We start from the raw sequence: 26,150 nt of genomic DNA on the forward strand, positions 1-26,150 counted from the left end.
GCAAATACCGTTGGAAAAATGGCCCTGATAGACTTGCTCCACACGGGGTTGCCACCAACCTTCAGTTTGTAAAAAAAAAAAAATGCAGTATCTGCGAAGCGCAATAAAATGAGGTCTGCCTGTATATAACCTTCCTTATGTGTGTTTCCGTTTAAAGACAACTTATTTAACATTACTGTTGATTCACTAACATTGAACTCATGGCCAACAGCACCATCACTTACGTCTGAACGAAGCTTACGTTAACACACGAGTTTTCTCTGCCAGGCACATCACAGCCTTCCTGTTCTCTGAGCACTAGCCAGCGCTTCAGCACCTTCCTTGGGGACATTTTTTTTCCCCCTTGGGGACACTTTAAACAGCGAAATCACCCAAAACCCCCACAAAAATTAGAAAACTGTGGTACTAAATAGAGCACGATAAAGACACTTGTTTATAGCATTCAATGAAATAAGAAGGCAGTGCACGGCCTTGCCTGACCTCAGCTGGGTCCATGAGTGTTGGGTGACTCAAATTTTCCCCACTCTGTATGTGTCCTTAAATGACCATGAAAGCATCGAAATACTGATTGGGAGTTACAAAAATTTTGAGTGAGTCGGTGAATTTGCAAATATGGAATCCGTGAACAATGAGGATTGACAGTACTGATAAAAAAGCTATCTTCTCGGGCTTCCGCGGTGGCGCAGTGGTTGACAGTCCGCCTGCCGATGCAGGGGACACGGGTTCATGCCCCAGTCCGGGAAGATCCTACATGCCGCGGGGCGGCTAGGCCCGTGAGCCATGGGCGCTGAGCCCGCGCATCCGGAGCCTGTGCTCCTCAACGGGAGAGGTCACAGCAGTGAGAGGCCCGTGTACCGCCAAAAAAAAAAAAATCTATCTTCTCAAGGACATGTAAAAATTAAAGAGTCTCAGACATATACACACGCACATGCACGCACACCCACACTCACACACGCTCGTGCTGGAAAGATACCTTTTGTGTTTCTGAGAAAATATACCACATTCTCGTTCAGAAACTCCTCAGGAACAGGAGTACAAAGCACATGGAGATATGTCTTTTCCACGGTTTGCTTAACAGTTTTCTGAAACACGGGGAACAAAAAAGTCATGAGGAGATACAACCGTGCATCCAAATCCCCTAATATTCACGTACACCTGAGCTCTCCACTCCACGTACTGCTGAGCTCATTTCCCAGCAGACCACACACAGGAGCTGAAATTCACCCAGATGCTGAACTCTAAGCCTGACTCTTTCACCAACCGGCCACTGCAGCTACACTTGAATAAAGTGACCTGGGAAATGTCCAGATCGAGCTTTTCTGGGCCACAAATTGCAACAAACCTGTTCTGAATACGGGTATTTTGTGGGGAGGCATATTCACAGAGCAGCTGAACCTAATTGCATTTAGCACGGCTCAGGCCAAATGTCTACATCCTAACGTTATGCTCCCTCCCTGGGATCTGTGCCGTAAATGGTTAACTCAGCAGGCCTGGGCTGTCCAAACCCTGCACATTCCAACGGTTCTCAAGACTAGCCCGGAACCAGCTCCTGGGTGACAACCTCTAAGCTTTTGGAACATCCTGGCTGATCTGAGCATCTCTGTATACCTGGGGCCTTGGCTCATGCTGCAGAGTTTATACTAACAACGTGATTTATGCTAAATGCCCGTCTTTGTTTGCCTGGGGCCCCGGGTCACACCGCATCCGTTTGTCCTCTGGGGCAGCCGGGGGGCACTGCAGACTAACTGTGGGCACTTCACACCTACGTGATTGACCCCCATAAAAACCCTGAACACCAAGGCTTGGGTGAGCCCCCCTGATTGGCACAATGTCCTGCGTGTTGTCACACATGGCTCCTGCGAGAATGAATGCTGTCCTTGAAGCCCCACTTGGAAAGGACAACTTGTTCGTATTTTCTCCTGGACTCTGCCCTGTGTGCCTTGTTCTCTGTTGATACTCATCTGCATCCTTTCACTGAAATAAACTATAACCATGAGTATAAAAGCCTTCCTGGGTCCTGTGAGTCATTGTGGCAAATCATTCAATCCGAGGGTGATCTCGGGGACCCCCAGACACAGGATTCTATCATCTCCACTCCAATGCAATATACTCCTTGTATGAGCTGTGGCGGTTACCCAGACTCATCCGAGGGCGTGAAATTCCCATTACCCCACCCAAGAGGAGAAAGAGACGTGCGTACTTTGACATGGGGGTTCTCTACCCTCTCTGGGTCCATTTCTTCATCCTCTAGGCCGGTGGAAGGCTGAGGTATGGAATACGTTCTCAGCTGCAAATTCTTAGCTGCAAAACATGATTCAATGCGTGAGATGAAATACTTGGAAAATGAGGTTTCCTACCGTCAAGACCAGACCTGCATCTTGGACAACAGCATATTTCATTCAGTCGGCGTGTTATCAAAAAGCTGAATGTACATTTTTCACAAACGAATCCTATTGAAGCCTTGACTTGCATTATCATTAGGAGAGTTGTGCTGCAGTTTTGAAGGGTCCTCAGTCGGAAATTTAACATGTGCGTGTGTGCATGTGTGCGTGTGTGTGCGTGTTCCAGCTACAGGGTCCAATGAGTGACTTCTCTGAGATTTTTACTTAAAAGGGGGAGTTTATCCTTAGGATGAGACTTAGAGTTAACATGTTAGCATCTACTCCTTTTTCACTATAAAACTTGAAACGGATGGGGGATGGAAAGAAAAGTAATCTAAATAAAATGAACGTATGTACAACTTGCAAGTCTACGGTTATCGATGTGGACCTGGAAACCTCACAGCCGGCCAGGCACAGCCCTGAGAGCTGCTGACGAAGCCTGCAGAGAAGGGGGAGCTTTCCCCAACTGTGCGGCTCTTCCTTCGAAAGGCACTGGACAAAGTCAGTGCGACTCTGGAATCAAATCAACACGTGGGGTCGGAATCCTCTCTGCAACGGGTTTTCTCATCCATAAACTGGGACAATAACATCTACTGGGTCAGACTCAGGAGGACTCGATTATAGGTTGGCTGAGTGTCGGGCACGCTGGCTGGCAGAGGAAACAGTCTGCGGCCGGGAGAAGCGGCCTTATTACAGCAAGAGCAACAGCCTGGACTCAAAACTACACTGATGAGTGTACTCAATGCCACCGAGCTGTATGCTTAGAAATGGTTAAAATGGTATTTCACGTTACATGTGTTTTACCACGATAAAAAGAAAAGAGAAAAGAAAAAAATACACTTGGAAGGAACGTTAATTTGCTGTGTCAGAGAAGAGTTTCCTGACCTCTTCCTCAAGCAGCCTCCTCTTTTCCAAGTCTTTCCTGATCACGGATTTATTGGTGCCAAAGCAGGAAGCCATCAGTAAACATGGCTGTGGCCCTCACGACCACCATCTGTCTTAGCAAAATCCAAACTAGACAAGTCTCAGTAAGAATGGATGGTCAGGCTTCCCTGGTGGCGCAGTGGTTGAGAGTCCGCCTGCCGATGCAGGGGACGCGGGTTCGTGCCCCGGTCGGGGAAGATCCCACATGCCGCGGAGCGGCTGGGCCCGTGAGCCATGGCCGCTGAGCCTGCGCGTCCGGGACCACAGCAGTGAGAGGCCCACGTACCGCAAAAAAAAAAAAAAAAAAAAAACAATGGATGGTCTGTATTTCTAAACCTGTAGTTCTCCCTCTCCCCTCCCCCAATCTGTACTAGGGAGGGGATTATTTTGTGGTTAAAAATAAATTCTTCTGAAAAAACTAAGATGACTATAGGAAACACTGCACATCGCCCCAATCCTTTTTCCCCTCTGGTTTTCAAATACTCAGGATCTTGGTAAAGTGCGGTGCCTAACCCACAGCTTCTGCTGTTGTAAGTGAAGGTGAGTTATGGGAGAAAGGGGGCTGTTTAGCTCTGCTGGCGACGTGATGGTCTGGAGCAGGGTTTCAATCTCAGCACTTCCGGCACTTGGGGCTGGATCATTCTGTGTTGTAGGGCCAGACCTGAGCATCGTAGGACGTTTGGCAGCATCCCTGGCCTCAACCCATGAGATGCCAGAAGCCCCTGCCCTCCAGTTGTGACAACCAAAAATGTCTCCAGACATCACCAAAGGCCCCTGGGGGCCAAAATCACCCCTGGTTGAGAACGCAGCCCAGGGCCAACGCAGGTAGCCACGGCTGCTTCATCACTACAGGAAAGTAACTCAAAGCCTGCAGGGGACCGAGTGCCACGGCCCAGCCAGGAGTGTCACAGCAACCTCTCTAATGTAGACATTTCAATTCCTTAGCAGCCAAAGCCTTGACTCGCGCCTCTGATTCGCCCAAAGAAATGGCATCTGTAGCTGGCACAGTGGCAGCCTTCTCCACGCAGCCCACACCGTGCGCTCTTGGCTGAGCTGTCGGAGACACTGCCGTACAAGCCTGGGTGGTTTTATGTTATGTGCTGTTCTGCATGGAAGAGTGCCACCCCCCCGCCCCGATTCGTGTCCACCCAGAACCTCAGAATGTGACCGTATTTGGAAGCGGTGTCTTTGCAGATATAATTAGTTGAGATGAGGTCTGATAAAAGAAACGTTCACAAATTGAGATACAGAGAAGTCGTTCTGGCTTCTACATGAGTTCACTTGGATTTGATGCTAATTTAAATAGCTTGTATGTGGCCTATCAGACCGACATTGTACATCTGCTTTAATTATTAAAGAAAAGGGCGCACTGACCAGAAGTAAAGAATGTCCACGTTGAAAATAAAGATTATAGAGTTTCAGATGTAGAAAATAAACGTATGGTTACCGGGGGCGTGAGGGAGGGAGGGATAAACTGGGAGACTGGGATTGACACATACACACTACTATACATAAAACAGATAACTCATAAGGACCTGCTGTAGAGCACAGGGAACTCGACTCAATACTCTGTAATGGCCTATAGGGGAAAAGAATCTAAAAAGGAGTGGATATACGTGTTTGTATAACAGATTAACTTTGCTGTACCGCAGAAACTAACACGACATTGTAAATCAATTATACCCCAATAAAAAATTTTTTTTAATAAATAAAAAATAAAGATTAAAAGCCTCCCTTCCTGGGACACCAATGCTGGTCCTCCCTTGATAATACGACTCCCTTCCCAGGTGCCAAGGCCTTGCTGTATGTGCTGTGCATGTACGTGCTGGTCTGTTGTTTTGTTTGTTTGTTTGTTTTTTGAAACCTTGAAGAAAGGTTTCCTGACTTGTTTAGTGTTCTTTGTTCTGACAAGATATAAAACTGTGCTGAAAACCCTGATTCTCCAGAGCAGCTTCTCAGAGTAACATGGGAAGCTGGCCCCCAGGCCGCAGTCCTCAGTTTGGCTCGAATAAAAATCTTTTCTATTCTTATTATTGATTGTTTATTATTTTCGTCAACAGGTCATAGTGGAGAGGGTGGTCCCTGAATCCAATGACTGGTGCTGCTATGAGAGAAAGGAGGTGATTCAGACACGCACACACACACACACACACACACACACACATACACACGCGCGCACACACACACACTATATAAAAACACATACACATATATACATACACACATATATACACATGTATACACACAAATACACACACTCACACACAAATACACACGTACACATGCGTGCACGCACACACATGCATATACACATGCGCACATACACATACATGCATACACACATGCGCGCACGCACGCACACACACACACACACACAGGGCAGACAGCCATGTGACGACAGAGGCATAGATTGGAGGGATGTGTCTACAAGCCAAGGAACATCAAGGAAGCCTACAGCCACCAGAAACTGGGAAAGGCCAGGAAGGATCCGGCCCCAGGGCCTGCCCACACCTTGATTTTGAACTTGTAGCCTCCGGCACTGCCTCCTTCAAGGCAGTGCTGTTGTTCTAAGCCCCCCAGTCTGTGGTCCTTGGTTATGGCAGCCCCGGGTAGTTCATAATGAACCTATGCACACCCAGCACTTTCTCCTTGTACTTCTTACCAAGTCGCAGCTTCACAAAAGTAAAAAGCAGAAACTGATTCTCGTCTGGGCACGCGGACCCCTCCCCACGGTGCCGCTCACCCCCAATTCCAGACCTGATGCTCTATCCGCCGACTGGGTCTCTTCTTCCTCTTCTTCCTCCTCAGACGGGCCAGGAACCTCGCCGTCTTTATAGCCACATAAAGCAAAAGAAACAAAAAAAAACATAATTGTTCCACTGCTCTCCTTGGCACTGAGGGTTGGTCCGTGGCCCCGGGAGAGTCGTGCCTATTACAGTCGGCTGGAGGAGGTCATCGAGAAGACAGGACCGCTGCCCGACCTGCGAGCTGACCCCGGGCAATCGGAGGCCCCTTGCCCCTGCCCTGTCCTGGGGATGTCCACCTTGCCCACCATGCCCACTGTGGAAGCCATTTCAAGAATGCACCTGGAGAGATCAGGTGTGGCTGAGACTGCCAGACAGTGTGGGTGCCTAAACCCCGGGAAGCCCTCTCTATAAACTCTTAGATGCCGGCGGGAGGGCAGTGATCTCGGCCAGCCACGCCCAAGACCGCCACCTATTGATCCAGAGTGGCTGGCTGCCTCTTTCTCTGGTCTCTCCTTGCCCTCCGTGTATGAGGGTGGTTTGCGAACCAACACACAGTCCCACAGAAACATCCCAGTTACTGGAAACAGCCTTAAGGGACATGAAAGAAAGATCTGTGCAAATTCTCCATGAGATGAAGGACACAGGATGATCACATAGTTACAAGCACCCCAAAGAAATATAAATGACCATCATGCATAAAAAAAGAGGCTCAACTCCACTAATTATGATACAAATGTACATGAGAATGAGGAAGTGCATCCACCTTTCATCTGTGGGGTTGGCAAAAATTTTAACGATAATACCCAACGTTGGCAAGGATGTTGGCAAACGGACACCTCATCACCGTTGCCAGGTGTGGAGTGGGAGGGCCATTCTAGAGAGCAGTTTGGCAGGACCCATCCAAACTGTAAATGCACACACCCGCCAAGCCCACAGTTCCACTTTTAGAAATCTCTCCCACAAAATACCGCAAGAGCACAAAGGTAGACGCACATCGTGACGTGTGTAAAATAAAATACTGTGGAAAGATAAGTGTCCATTCATTAGGGAATGGATAAATAAAATATGGTACATCTATAAAGTTACATAGATCTATAGGTACTGACATGAAAAATTCTGCAAGATATCTTTGAGGGAGGACCAGTCACAACATACTACATAAAGAGTGATCTTATTTATGATTTCAGGAACTCTCTATATACATCTACATATTATCATTATATACGTACCATTATCTGGAAAGATATAAATGATGATAGATAGATAGATAGACAGATAGATCTGAGAAGAGCTCTGGCAGGATATACACCAAACTATCACTAGTGGTTGCCTATAGGAATGGGAACAGGGCTGAGGGAAGAGTGAAGGATTATTTTTTCACTTTTTATTTTCTGTGTTTCTAAATTCTATGTTATGTGAATTTTTAAGAGAACATCTTTCAGTAATACTTACTGGAAGTAAGTATTAATTACTTAATACCGTGTAATTTTTAAATTACTGTGTAATTTTGCAATTTCTAAAAATTACTGTGTAAAAATGTAAGCAAGTTATCAAGTGATATGGACACGATGGTTCCAGTTTGTTATTTCAAGAAACAACACATGCTTAGCTATTAGAACAGCATCTTGGACTAGCTGCTGCTGGTCTAGACACCCCTCTTTCCTCAAGACCACCCTGCCAGCATCTGTCTCCATTCAAATAATTTTTAACTAGGAGCAGAGAGAAGTCTTGACCAGGGGAGAGGCAGAAATAGAGAGAAAAGAGGGATGAAGGGACATGCATTGACCCCACTCCAGGTCCTCTGGACAAACCAGAGACCCCATAAAGGATCCAATAAAACTGACCAAGGGTCTTTGTGAGTCTGCAGGCTTAATAAGCAGAGGGTGAGTGACAACTTGAAACCCAGAGCTGGAGAGGAGGTCCCGTCTCCCCACCTCTGTCCAGAACCCAACCCCCAACACTCAACACCATTCTAGTGCCCCCAGGAGCAGTAGCTTTGAGTTTCTGGGGACGGCATCCTCAGCAGGGAATACATTGCCATTCTCAAGATGTGATGACAGTGAGAAGACCAGAAAAGGAGGGGAAGAACGTTGGGGTGGGCTGAGGGGTGGGTTAGAGACAGACCAGAAACAGACATAGTGCTCGGGGGATTTCCGAGGACGCTTTGGAGGAATTAAGCAAGGGGACCCTCGGAAGTGAGATTAAAATCTCCTTTCACAGAGAACAGTGGCATCCTGCCAGGAGACACTGGGCTGAACATGTGGTAGTATACACAGCACAGAAAACAGCCACGAACTATTAACAGAAGCCCTCAGAGGTCACAAGAAGTCCAAGTTGCATTCATTTCTTAGGGTCTTGGTATATATATATATATATATATATATATATATATATATATATATATTCAAGTATACAAAATCAGGGTTACTGAAATATGGTACATGTAAAAGTCAATCCTGTTAGTGTATCAGAATTTCACTTGGTGATCATGAGAGTCTAAATTCAAGGTCCTATTATAATGTAACATCCAGGTCCAAAGGTCTTCCGGGGAAGAGAGGGGGGGATAGAATTAGATTCCAAATGTTACAAGGGTCATCTCTCTGGGTGTCATTTGCAATTTGTTATTGTTTATGGGCTTGGATTTTTCTACAGTGAATATGTGTATTATTTTGTGCAAAGAATGTACATTTAAAATAAATGTGCCTACGGCCTTTTAAGAAAAAAAAACTTCTGCCTGGCTCTGCCATCCCACCCTGTGAAAGGTCCTGGAGGGGATCCAGAAGCCTCGTGAAGATGTGACACTAGCACAGGAGACTGACACTGATGGGACACATCACACAAACCCGGTCCGTGACAGCTGCACTGACACTGGTGTTCCTACTGGGAGAGAACTTGTGTGTCTCTCAATCTCCTTTCTGAGTGTCCCCTGCACTCTGTCCTGTCTCCCCCTCCCCCCACCCCAGGCTGTCTCTGTGTCCCTGGGCTGGACCGGCCACCTCCACAGAAGGTTCTGGGCATCAGTCACTGTCATTATTTTTATTTAAAATGCTAAATTGTTCAACATAAACGTTTAAATCTAATGTAACCTTTTTAAATTGTTTTAAAAAATTGTTTTGGTGTTACTTTACAGTAGCACGTCGGGAGCCTGGGAAGATAGGAAGGGGCACTCTTCTCCACCTCTAGGAGACCCTGTCACCATCTGAGAGAGTGAGGATGAACTGACCCTCTCAGCCCCTGGGCCGTTTCTCTATCCGTCTGTGAGACGTCATTGGACAGCGACACATATTCTTCTGAGTCTTTACTATGTGACCTGTGTGGATGAGCTAGTTAACCCTCTCTGTGCCACAGCTTGCTCATCTGTAAAATGGGATAACAATACACCCACTTCATGGGATTAGTAGCTGATATACGCATTTGGAACTGTACCTGGCACAGAGTAAGCGCTCAATGAGTGTTTGTTGTGATTATTCACTCAAGGTCTGACTTTCCAAGTGGGCTTGTCCAGTTCACCCAGTGCCTGGACTGTGCCTGCACACGGTGGGCGACAATAAGCATTTGCGGAATGCACGTGAGGCCAAGAGCGGGGTGGGCGGGGGTCTGCAGTCCCCGCGGTGGTGAGGTGGGAAACGGGGCAGGAGGGGGCGCGGCGGGAGGGCGGCCGCGGGGCTCACCGATCTCCACCTCCACTTCCTCGGGCACCACCTTGCGGTAGAAGAAGAGAGTCGAGGCGCCCTCCTCGTCGCTGGTCTGGTTGAGGAAGTGCAGGATGAGGTCCTCGACCTCGCCGTCGTTGCGGTTCAGCAACTCCTCGAAGATCTGGGGGTCTGTGATGCCGAAGGCGGTGTACACTCGGTCACGCATCCACAGCACCCGTAGGTCGTCCATGGCGCCGCAGAGCTGGCAGCACCGGGCTCAGGGAGTGTAGCGCCGGGCAGGCGTCTGTGGTAACGGCGCCCCTAGCAACGGGCGCCCCGGCAACGGCCGCCGCGGGCACGGGGCCCCACGGTCCCCGGGCGCCCCTGCACCCGGGCCCCGCGCTCTCAGAGGCGCGAAGCGGGACTCGGGAGGGTGGCGCGGAGCCCCTGGGGAGGGGCCGTGGCGCCCCAGCCTGCGCACGGAGGAGGGTCGGGGCTCTTCCCCCGGTTGGGCGCCCCCTTCCTCCTGGGAGGACCGAGATGAGCTGGACGGCCGCACGCAAGCCCCGGGGACGGAAAGACGTGTAGGAAGGCAGCCGACTGCAGACCTGGAGGTGCGCCAGGATCCTTATAAGTGCTGCATGCGCAAGGCCTCCTGTGATTCTTAACCGCCACGGCGTCTGGGACTGTCCTGCCCGCTTTGTCGATAAGGAAACAGTGGCAAGATACGTGACAGACAAAGTCACGGTATCTCGGAGGTGGTAGAGGCAAAGTTGGACGCGAGGCAGAAGGACTATAGTCTGAGCCCTCGGGTCGCTATGGATCAAAGGGCGTCAGAAGAGCAAATACACAGCAAAGATTCCCAAGAAGGGGCAAGCTCCTTCCGGTGTACCAGGATCAGGGAAGGCGGAGCCCCAAGAAGGGACACTGGCTACAGAGTAGGAGAAGCCGAGCTCTTCAGCTCTGTAGCCAATCCAAAGCATAATAAAGCAAAACACCCACGTTTCAAAAATAGAGATAAATTTATTTTTCATTAATAAAGGGAAGTTCAATACTGATAGGAAGATGCAAATGTGTCCCTTCATACATCTGTAGTTCTTTAACTTGTTCAGTCGTTTTCCCTCACAGAGCCCCTAGAGATTATTGGGCTGACCCTAAGAACCTAGCCTTCTTATTGGATTTTCCCATCAAGGAACAGGTAGAATGTTCTAAGTATTTCTTAAAATTCTAAACCAAAGTTCAGCATCATTGGCCTGGCTGTTGGAAAATTACTACTCGGACCTGTCTTATTTTCATCATCTTGGATAAGATTTCTTAATAACCTTGCTGGAGATATACCAGATGGCATGCAAGCAAACCTGGCTTTTAAATTTTTAATAAAGTTGTTTTTAAATGCAGACTGCAGAACAGTTGAAGTTATTTTTATTTCTGTTTTCCAAAATGAATCAGGCCCTAAAGTGTCTGAATTTTTAATTCGTAAACATAAGAGTTACCTATCCTATAGTCTACGCCTTATTAAACTGCTGCAGAATGAAAATTCAGATCAGAATGTTGTTATAAAATACCCATTCCAGAAATGAGGACAGAGTGGCACTCAGTGAAAGGTGAGTCCCCTCAACGTCCTAGCCGCGATAAGCTGCCAGGCCACGGGCTCAGCGTGACCCCCATCAAACCCCCTTTGCACTCCTTAACTCAGCACAATCACATCACCACGAGGACCTCCTTCACCCTTGCAGGCCGAAAGCAAACTCTATTTTTCTGAAGAAATCCCTTGGATTTCTATTTTAGGATGCACACCTGAATGAAAACCGGAAGACGTGGCAGTCGTGACTTTTCGCGTTAGGAAAATAAACAGGTTAACTTAGCATCATCCAGACAACTGAGCATTCTTCCCCTGGATGCTTGCTATCAAGGGCATGAAGTTATGTCTTAAAAACTGTACACATAATAGTTCTACCAAACAGCTTAACAAACAAAACAGAGCAACTGCTCTGGTAACATGACACTGGAACCAGCAGCTTTATATTAAGAAAGAAAATATACCTTTGTGCCTAAAAGACACCATCAAACTGTAATTCTAGAGAGTTCTTTCACAAAAATTAGGACTGACAATCCGTCTTTTATACCATTATGTTCTACAGTACTACATAGGTTTCAGTTGAAAAGTGACTCTTCACCCTCTGTTCTATGCCCTGATAGAGGCGTTCACTGGAATTAAAAAGTGGCCCCCGTGACAACTGCCAATGGGGACAGAAAAGAATTCTAGCAGATGCTGTACGTCTCTTGTTTACTAGTCGGTTAACTAGTCAGTTTACTAGTCAGTTAAAATGGTGGGTTTCCTAAGGATGAATTAGTTACCATCTTGGAGTAAAATAATAAAAATAAGAACTTGTGAGGGACACATTTGAAACCTGGAAGGCATTATTCAGATTTCATATTCACCCAAAAGAAGTGTCCAAGTGCCTTTCTGAAGAAACCACTGCGCCACCAGGGAAGCCCAGCAGTATCATTTGTAAGAGTTTCATCAGCATCATTTTATGTTTGATATTATGAGGGACAGCATCTCATATGAGAGGAGTAGCATGGAATCTTTACTACAATTTAAAAGGTTCAGGGCTTCCCTGGTCAGGCGCAGTGGTTGAGAGTCCACCTGCCGATGCAGGGGACGCGGGTTCGTGTCCCGGTCCGGGAGGATCCCACATGCCGCGGAGCGGCTGGGCCCGTGAGCCATGGCCGCTGAGCCTGCGCGTCCGGAGCCTGTGCTCCGCAACGGGAGAGGCCACAATAGTGAGAGGCCCGCGTACTGCAAAAAAAAAAAAAAAAAAAAAAATGTCTAATGTCAGAGTCACAGTTATGTCATGATGTTCAATTCATGCCTCTCAGCAAATAGGCCTTGAAATTACCTGAAAAGATACGCTTAAATTCAGGGCTACCATGATCTTAACTTGTAATGAAAACACCAAACTCTCTACCACCAGCCAAGGTGAAGGAGACAAGCGGGCCTCTTCATGTGAGTTACTCAAAATGTTAAGAAAGCGAAAATACTGCAGGTTTCTTTTTGAAAATAATTATCTAAATTCAGTTACAGTAAAATATGAAAAACAAACATAATTTACAAGAATACAGGACAGATCAAAATGTTCAACAGGACTGACTCAAATGTCAAGTGAAAAGATGAATTTAATCTGAAGATTATATACATTAATGGCTTAGTAAGAATTGGTTTTCAACTGATCTAAATAGTTTTTAAAAGTTTAACTCTAAATGCCTTTATTAGACATTTATTTCGAATTAGTCTGAAACTGAATCATTATAATTATACTGTTCTCAAGGATAGGTGCAACCTCTTCATGGTAAAATACCTTAATTTATATTTTATTATAAAAATATACAAAATCCTACTTTTTACCTTTCCTTCACTCAGTATAAACCCCTTTTGGTTCAGGGACATCAGCCAAGCTGGTCACTACGTTCGAATCATATCCATATTACATCGTCTACAGTCACACTGGATTTTAAGGCTCAGTACACAGTTTATCTTCCCAAACATACAATTATCATAATTGGTTTTATGTAAGGATAACAAGAGTCTTTAAAAAAATATACAAGTGGGATAACCATTTGTTGTATGTTATTTTATCCCATTTTCTCCAATTATTATAACAAGACAAAATCGTAGAAACAATTCTACTTGCAATTCTAGATAGCATATGATAAAAAAAGTTTGCATACTTTTAACCAAGCAAAATAAATGTGAATCTTTTGATTAACCATCATTAAATTTTTTTAAAAACTACTTAACTTCAGCTGTTGGAAAATATTATCTGACAACTTCAGGTGACAGAATAACTCTAGTTTTTTTTTTTAAATAAGTTGAAAAGGAATCAAGTATTTAAGACCATTTTCAATTAGCCATTCAAAATTGGCTTCTCTCCCCCAAGACTATATTTTTAAAAATAACTTTAACATAACTTTTGGCATTAACTTATATTTGCTCATCATAAAAACTGAAAGAAATTTATATATCTGAAATTGAGAAACTTTACAAAATTATTTAACATATGAGGAAGAGGTATATCTTACAGAATCATTTGGCTATCTCATAAGGCAGTTAATGAAGATGGAATTTTTCCTATCGTCAATTTAACATAAGGAAATTCTACAACATGATAATTCTCCTTAAATCTGAAAGCTTGTTGGATACGGCAACATGATCATGCCATGTCGTCACTAAACTTCGAAGAAAGTAATCTGAGTGAGAAAGGAACAAATTTGGTGCCTGCACCAACGTAGAATTTGTTCTGAAATTCTACCCTAAAAAAACAAAACAAAACAAAACAAAACCATGTATTAATGAAAGATTCTGAATAACACTTGCTACATTCCTTAAAACAACATTTATAAGTTAAAAAAGAAAAAAGTTCCTGTGCTTCTGAAGTTGCTTCATTCCATACATGCTCTTGGCACAAATACTTTTGCTTAGATAAAATACACACACACACACCGGCCCTTTGCTGGCTTTCTCATGAAGAAAACGCTGACACCTCACGTCACCTCCCACCCTATGGATATACACATGAGTATTAGGAACCTCTCTCTCCCCAGTAACTGGATACACAGACAAGTAATCTGATATACACTGTAAAACATTAAGAAATATGGTTTACAATAAGACAAAGCAACCTGTCAGACCCAAAGGGAACTGAAAGTGTGACATACACAGAATTGTTCAGCAAGCGTAGACTTGCTTTTATGTGTCGGCGACAAAAGCTCAGAAACAAAATACAATTTTAACTCAGGGGATCAGAATACATATCCCAATCCCGGGAAGGGGAGAAGTAGCCTAAATAATATATGTATACGTATACATATCACTGGAACTGTTACACATATATGTACGTACTGGGGGAGTAGGGTGTTAGATTTTTGTTAAGTAACAGTTCCAAAGCTAAATTCCAAACTCACCAGTGGAGGCGGATGGCGTGAAGAAATGCAGAAAGCCCTTCCATGATCAAAAGGATGAAAATGGTCAAAACCGCAAAGAGAGCGATGACTGGGAGAAGCAGCAAGACCCCGTAGGTCGTGTCTACGCGGAGGCCGACCCGCATCAGCATGGCCCACAGCACGTCAGATAGCTCTGCAAGGCAAGCATTTTGCAAAGTTAACTTCTGTTCACCTTCAGTGAGTCACTTCAATTAGCTAGTTAGACTGGGTTTCCTTCTGAAACAATTTTGAATTGTTATCCCTAAAATAAATACACACCCATATAAGACAAACGTAATCGGCTTCCCACGTAAAAGTTAACCAGCAACTTGATCATCTCAAACACGGAGGAAGACTTGACATTCCAGAGAAATCAGAGCCCTGCCTGCCTGCCAATGAGAGATCCTGACCCAAATAGGGGTCCGGCTGGCTCTGTCCCAACGCAGCACTGGGCCAGGCAGCGGGAAGCTGGGCATCAGTCCTGACTCGGCTACTGACTGACCAGGTGGGTGACCGTGCGCCAGCACCAACCCTCACTGGGCTTCAGTCTCCTCCTCTGTAATATGAAGATGATGGACCCCCTCCCGCCAGCAAGTTCTAGACTTGCGGCTATGCTTACAAAAATATCAATGTAACAACAACAACAAAAACCTCTATCATCTGGTAGTTTTCCCAAGTACAGTCTTTGCACAGTAATGCAGGAGCAGAGCAATGACCGTCCAAAGCATCCTTAATGGTCAACGGGAAAAATTACAATTGTTCTAGGACCTTTCAAAATTTTTGTCAAAACATTAAAAACTCTCTTACTGTTGGTTATAAATGCACAGAGAAATGAAAAACAAGAGTAAATCTATTCTTAAAACATTAGCAACATTGAGCATTCAATTGCTGGGGGGTTTTGGTAAGAACTTATCAAGGATGCTTTGAACAGCCTTCTTCTCATGTGACTTGGGCTTGGCTGGGCACCTTGACACGGAGTGAGCATCTTCTCTAATGCTTGGCATCCTACTTGGCTGTCCGACTCTTTTCTGAATTTGGATCAGCTTCTAACACAGTATGCTTTGCACCTTCAATGTCCTGAAATACCTCCTAGAGTTCCTGTGGCACCACTTCTGGGACACCTGCATCTTCTTTCTATACATCACCAAGTTCCTCTGGCTGCAGATTTCGCCTCTCGAACGGCACCAGTGTCACCACTCCCGTGTCAGCTCTTTCTCCCTAAACTCCAGTTACATTCGATCTGCATTTCACTTCCAGCATATCACTGTTTGTTCCTCTGCTGCACTTCTCATCTCTGTTGGCCAATTCCCTCGGTTCAGCAATCCGCTTTTAAATGCCATGTGGGTTTACCACCGGCCCACAAGGAGCCAGCACCACCATGCGCCTTGCTATCTGCGCATGAACTGAGCAGCAGGTGCACAGGGTCCAACCACAACAGACTCCGAGAGAAGTGATGCAGCTGGTCTCTGATCGTGATGCGCGTCTGTGCTATTTACATAGTGGCTTGCGGGCTGAAGGGCCAGCAGTGAAGCCTGCACTTTGCACCCATACACACAATTTTTACTGTAGTAACTGAAATTTCAACCATGTTCTTGGGGGACTGCTGAGACTTAACTAAACACAGGTAACTGAAATCCACGCATCAAAACTATTAATCAGCATTGTTTTAGAACTTGCTTGACATAACTAGACATTCACACTTGGTAAGGCAGCACTGAATACAATAATAGTAATAACAAAAACAATAATGGTCAGAGCAGAGGGAGCGAAATGCCTACGCCAAACGTTCCCAAGCCTTCTCGGTCCTTGAAGCCCTCGTGTGTCCCAGTGATTTTTTTCACAGCACCCTGAGGCCAAAAGAAATACCCAGGAGACCAGTGCAGTAAGTAGTCAAGTCCAAACAACTTAACAGTCCCTGTTCACATAGTATCTGAAAAATAGTGCCCTTTCCATCAAAATTTTTCAATGTCCCATGGTGCCCCCATGACTTAACCGAGGCGCTGCGGGGCGTCTCGACACAGAGTTCGGGAGCTACAGGTCTAAGCAAAACTTACGTGCGTGAGCCAAACTGAGTGCCCAGAGCCTCAGGTACGAAGCGGTGTTGGAGATGCATCCCAGACAGTACTCGATGGAATGAATTACTTGGGTCATTAATATTTCTCCAAAATTAAACTGAGAGAGATGACACAACATGTGTTAGACTCCACCCGTGACATGCTTACTTCCACAAGCTACAAGTCTGCTCCACTTTCAGGATTACAGTGAAAGGACTGGCTTCTGGAATACTGGTGAGGATGTGCTGGCGTGTGAGGAACAGAGCTCTGCTCACAACTCCGCCACTAACCAGTTCCCCGACCCACAGAGCTCCCGCCCCCTTGTCCCCAGGCCGCGGTCCTGCACGTAAGGCGAGGGTGGCTGGACCAGAACTGTGATGGCACAATGCCCACGGCCCTCAGGCAGCCCAACGAGGTTCTTGAGGTACTCTTAGTCATTACAAAACGTGTAATGAGAAACAGACATCTACCAACCACAAGATTAGGAGACTGTGAACACGTGTGTGTGTTTAATAGATAAGAGCATCTTAATACAAGTCTGACAAGGGGAGATTATAAAAGAGTCCCTGATAGAGAAAACGCTGCAGAACACTGGGCAAGATGGCTCCCACATTCTTTCCAGCTCCGCTTTTTGTTTCTTTATGATCTTAAAAACTTAATTATTAATTGTCCCAAATTAAAACACTAAATTACATAATAATTACAAAAGGTTGACTAAGAAATTGTTTCGTCTTCATCGGACAGCCAAAAAAGTTTCCAAGAAAATAAAGCAGACCACAGTAACAGACGTGCTCTGTTCTGTCTGCCAGGACTGTGCTTCCCTTCTCTGGGAGGAACTGTTTCTTCTGCCATCTAACCCTGTATCGCACAGTTGTTATGGGCTGAATTGTGTTCCCCCCAAAATTTGTCTGTTGAAGCCCTAATCCCCAATGTGACTGTGTTTGGATATGGGGCCTTTAAGGAGGTAAGTAAGGTTAAATGAAGTCATAAGGGTGGGGCCTGACCCAATAGGACTGGTGTCCTTATAAGAAGAGGAAGAGACACCAAAGAGGCACGCACAGTGAAAAGGCCATGTGGGGACACAGCGATAAAGTGGCTGTCCACAAGCTTGGGAGAGAGGCCCCAGGAGAAACCAACCTGGCCAACATCTTGACCTTGGATTTCCAGCCTCCAGAACCGTGGGAAATACATTTCTGTAACCGAAGCCCCCGAGTGTGTGGTTGTGGCAGCCCATGCAGACTACTGCAGCAGTCACTGGTCTAGGGATGGCAAGTGACCCCGGCCAGGCCAATCACAGCACTTCCCTGGGATTTTTCCTCATGGTAACAAGCAGGGAAGTGCACTTTTCTCTGATTGAAGAAAATAAGCCCAGTGCTCACTGTGGCCACGGTTCCAACACCAAGGGGCCAACTGGCTTCAGAATATGAGGCAAACTTGCAAAGAAAAACTAACTCAGACTAGCTGGGATTGGAAATCCAAAGCCCCACCCTCCTGAGGCCCACTCTGCCCCATCCTGATGTGGGCCAGCAGATTCCCCTTGAAGCCAGTGTGAATAGGGTCTCTTTCTTACAACTATGGGCAAGTTCTAATGAAGACGAGAGTCTTCTCAAAGCAATGTTCATGGCACCTTAAGTCACTCAGCATCACAACTTGTAATGTTAACACTATAAATCCCACTGTAAGACTGAAACTCACAAAATGTTAACCCAGAATCATTATATTATGATGACAATTGTATGACCAGAACAGCATGTGGAAAGCTTGGAGTAACGGTTGTTTTGCTTTCAATTTTGTTTTCTAAGATGATTCTTATCACTCTCATAATGACGATCATCTCTGTGCAAGCCTGGCTCCTTACCTAACATCACCAACAGTAACTGAAAAGGTTACCTCTTCACACGTCACTTCTCTACAACCATCTTCCATTTGGTTGTTTCCCTCTTCTATGTCTTGGCTTCCCAGCAAAGAAACTTCTTCCTCGCTATCTTTCCTTACAAGTGTGTAACCACTCTAAAAAGACAACCCAAAGAATACAGAGTCAGTGCCTTTAAAATCACAAGGTTGTGGGTCTTCCCTGGTGGCGCAGTGGTTGGGAGTCCGCCTGCCGATGCAGGGGATGCGGGTTCGCGCCCTGGTCCGGGAAGATCCCACATGCCACGGAGCGGCTGGGCCCGTGAGCCATGGCCGCTGAGCCTGTGCGTCCAGAGGCTGTGCTCTGCAACGGGAGAGGCCACAACAGTGAGAGGCCTGCGTACCGCAAACAAAATCACAAGGTTGTGACAAAATCAAAGTTAGCACCCCTTCGATTCTTTTAAAAATTCAGCTCTTTAGGAATAAAAAAAAAAGTCCTTTGAAAGAAAATAAGCATATCATACCCACTAGGATGGCTATTGTAAACAAACCAAAAAAAAGAAAATAAATAAGTGTTGATTAGGGTATGGAGGAACTGGAACTCTTGTGCATTGCTGGTGGGAACATAAAATGGCGCAGCCACTGGGGAACGTTTGGTGGTTCCCAAAAAATTAAACAAAGAATTACCATTTCTAGGTATATACCCAAAAGAACTGAAAGCAAGGACTCCAAGAGATATTTATACACCCATGTTCTTAGGAGCATTATTCACAGTACCTGAAAGGTGAAAACAACCCAAGTGCCCATTCATGGATGAACTGATAAGCAAAATGTGGTCTATCCATATAATGGAATATTACTCAGCCTTAAAAAGGAAGGAAATTCTGACACAAGCTACAACATGGAGGAATCTTGAGGACATTAGGTTAAGTGAAATCAGCCAGTCATAAAAGCAGAAACACTATATGATTCCACTTATATAAGGTACCTAAAGTAGTCAACTTCATAGAGACAGAAAGTAGAAGGGTGGGTGCCAGGGGCTGGGTCGAGGGGAAATGGGGAGTTAATATTAATGAGTAAAGAGTCTCAGCTCAGGAAGACGAAAAAGTTCTGGAGACGGATGGTGGGGGTGGCTGCACAATGTGAACGCACGTAACGCCACTGAACGTGCACCTAAAAACGGTTAAGATGGAAAATTTATGCCATGTGTATTTCACCACAATTTATAAAAAATAAAATAAAATGAGAAACTAGACACACAAGAAAACAGTCTGGAAAGAAACTCAACAAATGGTTAACACTGGTTATAACTGAGTAGGAGAAATAGTAGGCATTATTTTCTATATTTTCCACATTTCCTTTAGTTACGTTATTTAAATTAAACAAAAAAACCTTGAAAAATCAAGAGGCAAGAATAAGGAACAAAAATGCTTTATGACAAGCAGTACTGAGGGATTCAGTTCCATCTACTGATAGGTTTGTGGTTCATTACCAGAGGACCTGTCTCCCGTGCCCAGACACGGCAGGCTCTTTGCACCACGCTTCTGCAGAACAGGCAACGCGAAAGTTCTCGATAAAGGAAGCTTTGGCTTTTAAATCAGAGTCTGGGACCCCATGGAAGGCGTTTTCTTTACAAAACCTCTCACAACTAAAAACAGACTTTGCTCACCATTTACAAACATGCAGCCAAACCCACACTTACCCTGCTGACCCCAAAGCAACTGCGCCCACGGTGAAGCCACAACAAGAAGAGTGGCTTTCCCAAGAAGAGCACAGGGACAGACAACGCTGTGATGACCAGAAGCAGCCTCTGGACGTGCTCCTGTTGGTGCAAAAGGGGAGGAAGCCGGTTAAAACGTGAAGATGTGCTAACAATGTCACTGGTGCACTTAAACTAGTGGAAACCAAGTAAAATGTCTCTTTATTAACAAGGAACATAAAGTAAACGCAAGCTAAATTACATTTGCCAGGGTGTCTTTTCCTTTCGTTTCCTAAACTCACAGCTGACGTGCATGGCATCACACAAATGCACAGTTACAGAAAAGCCACTTTTGGAGAGGGCCAGCGCGCCGTGGCCCAAGTGCCAGTTCTCTGAGGACCTGGCTTAGTCAGAGGTTGATTTTAAAGAAACTGGAAAAATGGATGGATGGACAGCCCTCAGGAACCCTCCAGTAATACATTCTCTTCCCACCAGTTTTCACGGCTACTGAGGGGCAGCGAGTTTGGAATACACAGTCTGACCAGGGCCCCCGAGACAGCTCTCAGAGCAGGATGGAACCCTCTTGTGATAACACACAGAGGAGCAGAAAGCCCCTCTGTGCCCGGGAGGCCTGTGGAAAGCACCTTTAATCATTCTACTGATGAAAACAAAAAGGCTATCAGGAGGACTTCCTTTGAGTTCTTCACAGTGGAAGACACAACTGCTTACCTGCCCTGGGTAAAGACCACCTGTGTCACTAGCCGGGAATAAAAACATATTAATAAATTCAATCAGAATGCTAGGAGCGACTCTGGAGGTTTCTGCTGAATAAACCAGCCACTTATAGAAAATCATAAAGACAAGGTAGCCAAAGATGCAGAGCATGAAGAGAAGTTCCGGGATGGAAACCAGGTAAATGTTGAACTTCTTCCTGAAATGTCTAGGGGAAAAAAAAAAAGGAATCGATCAACCCATGAACAACATTGGACTAAGAGAAAAAGGAAAGAGTAAATTAATCTTAAATTCTCTGTGACAAAGTCTATCTCAGCATAACGTCATCTGTCTTACGATTCAGATGTAACCACGAAGAAAAGAAATGTGAAGACAGTAGAGATGACTAGTGTTTCACTGTCAGATCCAGCTAGAGAAAAAAGACATAATTTCTTTCCCCTAATATACCAGCTCTAAGAAACAAACAAAAGTTTTCTAATTTAGAAAATGAAAAAAAGATATGACAAAAATCACCTCTGGAAATAAATATGAATGTACATGTTGCATGTCTTCCTCACTTGAAAGTAAACTCCATAAGGGCAAAAACTTTTTTCTGTCCTCCTCACTGTTCAATCCCTGGTGCCTAGAATAGTGCCAAGCACCTTCTATGTGCTCAACAAATATTTGCTGAATCAATGAAGCTGCCAAAAACCTTATCATCAAAACAGAATTGGGGCCCCCTGGTGGCGCAGTGGTTAAGAATCTGCCTGCCAATTCAGGGGACACGGGTTCAAACCCTTGTCTGGGAGGATCCCACAGGCCATGGAGCAGCTAAGCCCATGCACCACAACTACTGAGCCTGTGCTCTAGAGCCCACAAGCCACAACTACTGAGCCTACATACCACAACTACTGAAGCCCACGTGCCTAGAGCCTGTGCTCTGCAACAAGAGAAGCCACCACAATGAGAAGCCCGCGCACCACAACGAAGAATAGCCCCCACTCGCCACAACTAGAGAAAGCCCGCATGCAGCAACAAAGACCCAATGCAGTCAAAAATAAATAAATAAAGTAAATTAAAAAAAAAAAACAAAAAACAGAATCAAAGGACTTCTCTGGTGGCTCAGTGGTTAAGAATCCGCCTGCCAATGCAGGGGACACGGCTTCAAGCCCTGGTCCGGGAAGATCTCACATGCCACGGAGCAACTAAACCCGTGCACCACAACTACTGAGCCTGTGCTCTAGAGCCCTAGTCACAACTACTAAGCCCATGTGCCGCAACTACTGAAGCCCGCGTGCTCTAGGGCCCACAAGCCACAACCACTAAGCCCGCGTGCTGCAACTACTGAAGCCTGCACCGCCTAGAGCCCACGCTGCGCAACGAGAGAAGCCACCACAATGAGAAGCCAGCGCACCGCAACGAAGAGTAGCCCCCGCTCGCCACAACTAGAGAGAGCCCGCGTACAGCAGCAAAGACCCAACGCAGCCAAAAATGTTTAAAAATAAATAAAAAACAGAATCATATTAATACAACAAACCACTATGCTGGCTGCCTCTAAGATCCATGTAGTCTACCATCAAGAAGCAAAGTTTAAGAAATAATAAAAACTTGGCTTATAAATACCGGTTAAAAAATAATCTGTACTTACAAGTGGTTAAATATTCCCAGAATGACTCCAAAAGTCATGTGAATAATTCCTAAAATCACAGACATTTTCATTTTGAAAGAGTTCAGAAAAGTGAGACGATTTGTGGCCAAGTTCCAAATCTAAAGACAAAACAAAACCAAAAAAGAAAACTTTAACTTCCTTCAACTGCCTTAGGCGAAAAGTGCTGTTCCTTAAGGAGACTGTTGTCAGGTTTTTTCAAGTTTCCAATTATACTGACAACATTAAATTATACCAATTATGTTTAGAGATGAGAATGCACATTCAGGAGAGAACTACCTTGGAGAGCTCAGATTTGGGAATGCTAGACTTTTGTCACAGTTTTTTTCACTACTGTATCGCATCACTCCAAACCAATTTCGAGGTAGTTTCTAAGCTTTTCTTTTAAGGCTGAGATTCCCCGTAAAGACCCCTGGGTCTAGGGAAATGCTGCCTGGGCCTCATAAGCAGCAGCCTGCTGAGCCGTGTTGGGGGCAGGACAGGGGCAGCCCCGGCCCTGGAGCCACGGCTTCACTTTCCTTCTCCCCACACTTTTTCCCTTTCAAACAACCACCTCAATAAGCACCATGATAAGCCTAAGCTCCCTTTCCACTCTAAAATTCCATACTATTTCTTTCTACATCAAAGGGTAAAAAAACAATTCACTTGTACAAAGAAGATATCGAAGAAACAGTGCACATTACATGGCTCCGGAAGTGCCACTTCTCACTAGAGTAAAACAGGTCAGGAAGTAGGACAGACCGTAGCCCCAGCTCCCTGTGGTCTTGTATTCGGGCACTGACCGTCAGCTTCTTCTGTACAGCAGCCTGACTCAGATCACACAGTGAGCCTCTGGCGTCCAGGCAGAAACCCCCAGAGTACCACCCCCTCGTGTACCACCACCTGAACCGTGCTGAACAGTCTGAGAAACCTCTGTGACAGTTAAAGCGAGGTGGCACTGGGAATTCCCTGGAGGTCCAGTGGTTAGGACTCCGTGCTTCCACTGCTGAGGGCACAGGTTCGATCCCTGGTCAGGGAACTAAGATCCCACAAGCCGCACGGCATGGCCAAAAATTTTTTTAAATTTTAATTAAAAAATTAGGTGGCAGCACCGAGGAACCTGAGATAATGGGGAGGGGGGGGGACACTCACGGGATCGATGCCAAGAGGATAAGGGCCTCGGAACACTCCGGGAACACTGGGATCCAACTGCAAAACCCTGTTGTGCCTGATGACGCTGTCACTGTAACGAAAAGCAGGGTGAGGGCCTCCTGCGGAGGGGGAAGGAGACTCGGAGAAACTCCCCTCCACCTGAGACACTGGCAGCAGGACACTCACTTCCAGAGCATCATCTTCCTCTGCTCCGCTGGGCTGTGACCGGAGCTGTACATGGCAGACACGTTCCACCCGGAGCCAAAGAGGTTGAGCGACTTGGAGAAGCAGTCGTTGTAGATGAGGCCCGTGTACACTGAGAACAGCCCCATCAGCAGGAGGATGTAGCGGCCGTTGAAAAACATCCGCACGATCTGTGGGGAGCGAAGCGGGGCCACCGGGAGAACGAGCCGGCGTGACCGACCGGGTTTGGGCACTTTCTTAACCGCTCCTCTCAGGGCTGCTCAAAAGCAAGCTCACGGCACAGACGCCCCCATCACACAGGGGTGAAGGCCCACCCGCCCCCGCAACCATGTCTCAGGTGGGTTACGGTTACCGCCCAAAACTGAACAGTTTTTTTTTTTGCGGTACACGGGCCTCTCACTGTTGTGGCCTCTCTCGTTGCGGAGCACAGGCTCCGGACGCGCAGGCTCAGCGGCCATGGCTCACGGGCCCCGCCGCTCCGCAGCATGTGGGATCTTCCCGGACCGGGGCACGAACCCGCGTCCCCTGCATTGGCAGGCGGACCCCCAACCACTGCGCCACCAGGGAAGCCCCTGAACATCTTTAAATGTCTCTTTTTATAGTTAAACAGAAGAGAATCACTACTAATGCTGCCCAAACAGATATAATGAGCCCGAGTGTTTATGTTTTTACCTCTTGTGACTGACTTAGTCTGGGATGATCTTCATTTAACACCAACAGGAGGGCAAATAAGAACATCACAAAGCCATGTCCAAGGTCTCCAAACATCACGGCAAATAAAAAGGGGAAAGTGATGATGGTAAAGAGAGCTGCAGGAAAAGCAAGCGATTTCTGATTCGCAGCAAAGGCAGAAAATTCTAGTTAACTCAAACATGACCACATACTGTATAATGATCTTGACTTTCTCCCAAATTCTCAGGAGAGAACCGACAGGTTAAAATTAACACTTTATACTAAATAAGATAACAAAACAGTAATAGTGGGCCTATTTTTCCAAATATCTATTATATTCTTATAGGGAAAAAAAGCAGCAGTGATGTATAAAATGTATAAGACACAAAGACTGGCAAATTCAGGCTTCCAACCTGGGTTCACTTCTCGGTAGCTCCCAACCCCGTAGGCATCCACGATGTTCTGAAACCCCTCGGTGAACTTGTTGGTGCGGATGAGAGTCGGGGGTGTTTCTTTTGTTGGGATTGTGTTCATGAATGAGGGGATCGAAGCACCGCTCTGTCTCTTTCACGTGAAAAAAAAGAGACAGAGGAAGAAAAAATTACCACCCAAGAGCTCTTTCAACAAATCTTCATTGGCTGCCATGGCAAGGCCCTGAGCACGTGGGGAACCACCCCGCTGGAGGTTCAAGTACAGCAGAAGTGACAGGAGGGACTGAGGAAGGCTCCTGGGGGACGTGGTCTTGGAGAAGGAAGAACCTAGCAAGGCTGAGTGGTGGGAAGCAGGCAGGGACAGGTATGCCAAGAAAAAAACAAAACTTTGCCGTACTGACATTTTGGTTTATTCTTGCCTGTTTTTCAGTTTTATGAGGTAATACTGTAGCTGTCTCTAAATTCCTCTTGAACATTTTTAAGAGCTAAACCAGTAAATTCCAGTTGTATGCTGGTGATCCTGGGACTACTTATTTATACTCACACACACAACAAGAGTATTAGTCATGTCCCTCAAAACCGATGTTACCTCAATAAATAAGAATCATCTAGAGCTTTAAAATATATAAATAAAATAGATGTCCCATACTCCAAAATAACTAATTTATATATTTCCTTCTTCTCAGCACTGCGTGTTTTACGTTTGTGCCGTAACAGAATTATGTAATGAGACAAAGTGATTAACCAAAATCTCCTATGAAAACTTGTTTCCTTAACTGCCACTTGAAGTTTGTAAACCTGCTATTTCCAGTAAAGAACTAAGTTTTTTTGTTGTTTTTTTATCTTATATTGGAGTAAAGTTGATTTACAATGTTGTGTTAGTTTCAGGTGTACAGCAAAGTGATTCAGTTATACACATACATCTACTTTTTTCAGATTCTTTTCCCATACAGGTTATTACATAGTATTAAGTAGAGTTCCCTGTGCTATACAGTAGGTCCTTGTTGGTTGTCTATTTTATATATAGTAGTGTGTATATGTCAGTCCCAACCTCCTAATTT

The 26,150-nt window shown here is 45.6% G+C and overlaps 2 protein-coding genes across 14 annotated transcripts in view; both read right to left on the reverse strand.

The window, feature by feature from the left end:
• DNAH10 (dynein axonemal heavy chain 10) overlaps positions 1-10,545 on the reverse strand; it is a 148,167-nt gene extending 137,622 nt beyond the window's left edge. For 6 of the 7 annotated variants that reach the window (XM_033836737.2, XM_033836736.2, XM_073789938.1 and 3 more), the window contains exons 1-4: positions 9,724-10,545; positions 6,063-6,134; positions 2,201-2,301; positions 974-1,082 (exon numbers count right to left, since the gene is read on the reverse strand). In XM_033836737.2, coding sequence (XP_033692628.1) covers positions 974-1,082; positions 2,201-2,301; positions 6,063-6,134; positions 9,724-9,937 — 496 coding nt within the window. In that variant the 5' untranslated portion in view covers positions 9,938-10,545. Of the gene's footprint in view, positions 1-973; positions 1,083-2,200; positions 2,302-6,048; positions 6,135-9,723 lie in introns of those variants that run through there. The other variant, XM_033836738.1, reaches the window with a different exon arrangement.
• A 145-nt stretch (positions 10,546-10,690) lies between these two features.
• Positions 10,691-26,150, reverse strand: part of ATP6V0A2 (ATPase H+ transporting V0 subunit a2) — a 39,038-nt gene continuing 23,578 nt past the window's right edge. For 3 of the 7 annotated variants that reach the window (XM_073789942.1, XM_073789940.1, XM_073789943.1), the window contains 11 exons: positions 25,072-25,222; positions 24,659-24,795; positions 23,969-24,156; positions 23,783-23,873; positions 22,634-22,752; positions 21,004-21,214; positions 20,278-20,397; positions 18,615-18,734; positions 16,725-16,842; positions 14,653-14,824; positions 10,691-12,490 (listed from right to left, as the gene is read on the reverse strand). In XM_073789942.1, the coding sequence (XP_073646043.1) occupies positions 12,313-12,490; positions 14,653-14,824; positions 16,725-16,842; positions 18,615-18,734; positions 20,278-20,397; positions 21,004-21,214; positions 22,634-22,752; positions 23,783-23,873; positions 23,969-24,156; positions 24,659-24,795; positions 25,072-25,222 (1,605 nt within the window). In that variant the 3' untranslated portion in view covers positions 10,691-12,312. Of the gene's footprint in view, positions 12,491-12,849; positions 14,002-14,652; positions 14,825-16,724; positions 16,843-18,614; positions 18,735-20,277; positions 20,398-21,003; positions 21,215-22,633; positions 22,753-23,782; positions 23,874-23,968; positions 24,157-24,658; positions 24,796-25,071; positions 25,223-26,150 lie in introns of those variants that run through there. The other 4 variants (XM_073789941.1, XM_033836739.2, XM_033836741.2 and 1 more) reach the window with 4 other exon arrangements.

Source organism: Tursiops truncatus, chromosome 13, assembly GCF_011762595.2.
Source record: "Tursiops truncatus isolate mTurTru1 chromosome 13, mTurTru1.mat.Y, whole genome shotgun sequence".
Taxonomy (NCBI): domain Eukaryota; kingdom Metazoa; phylum Chordata; class Mammalia; order Artiodactyla; family Delphinidae; genus Tursiops; species Tursiops truncatus.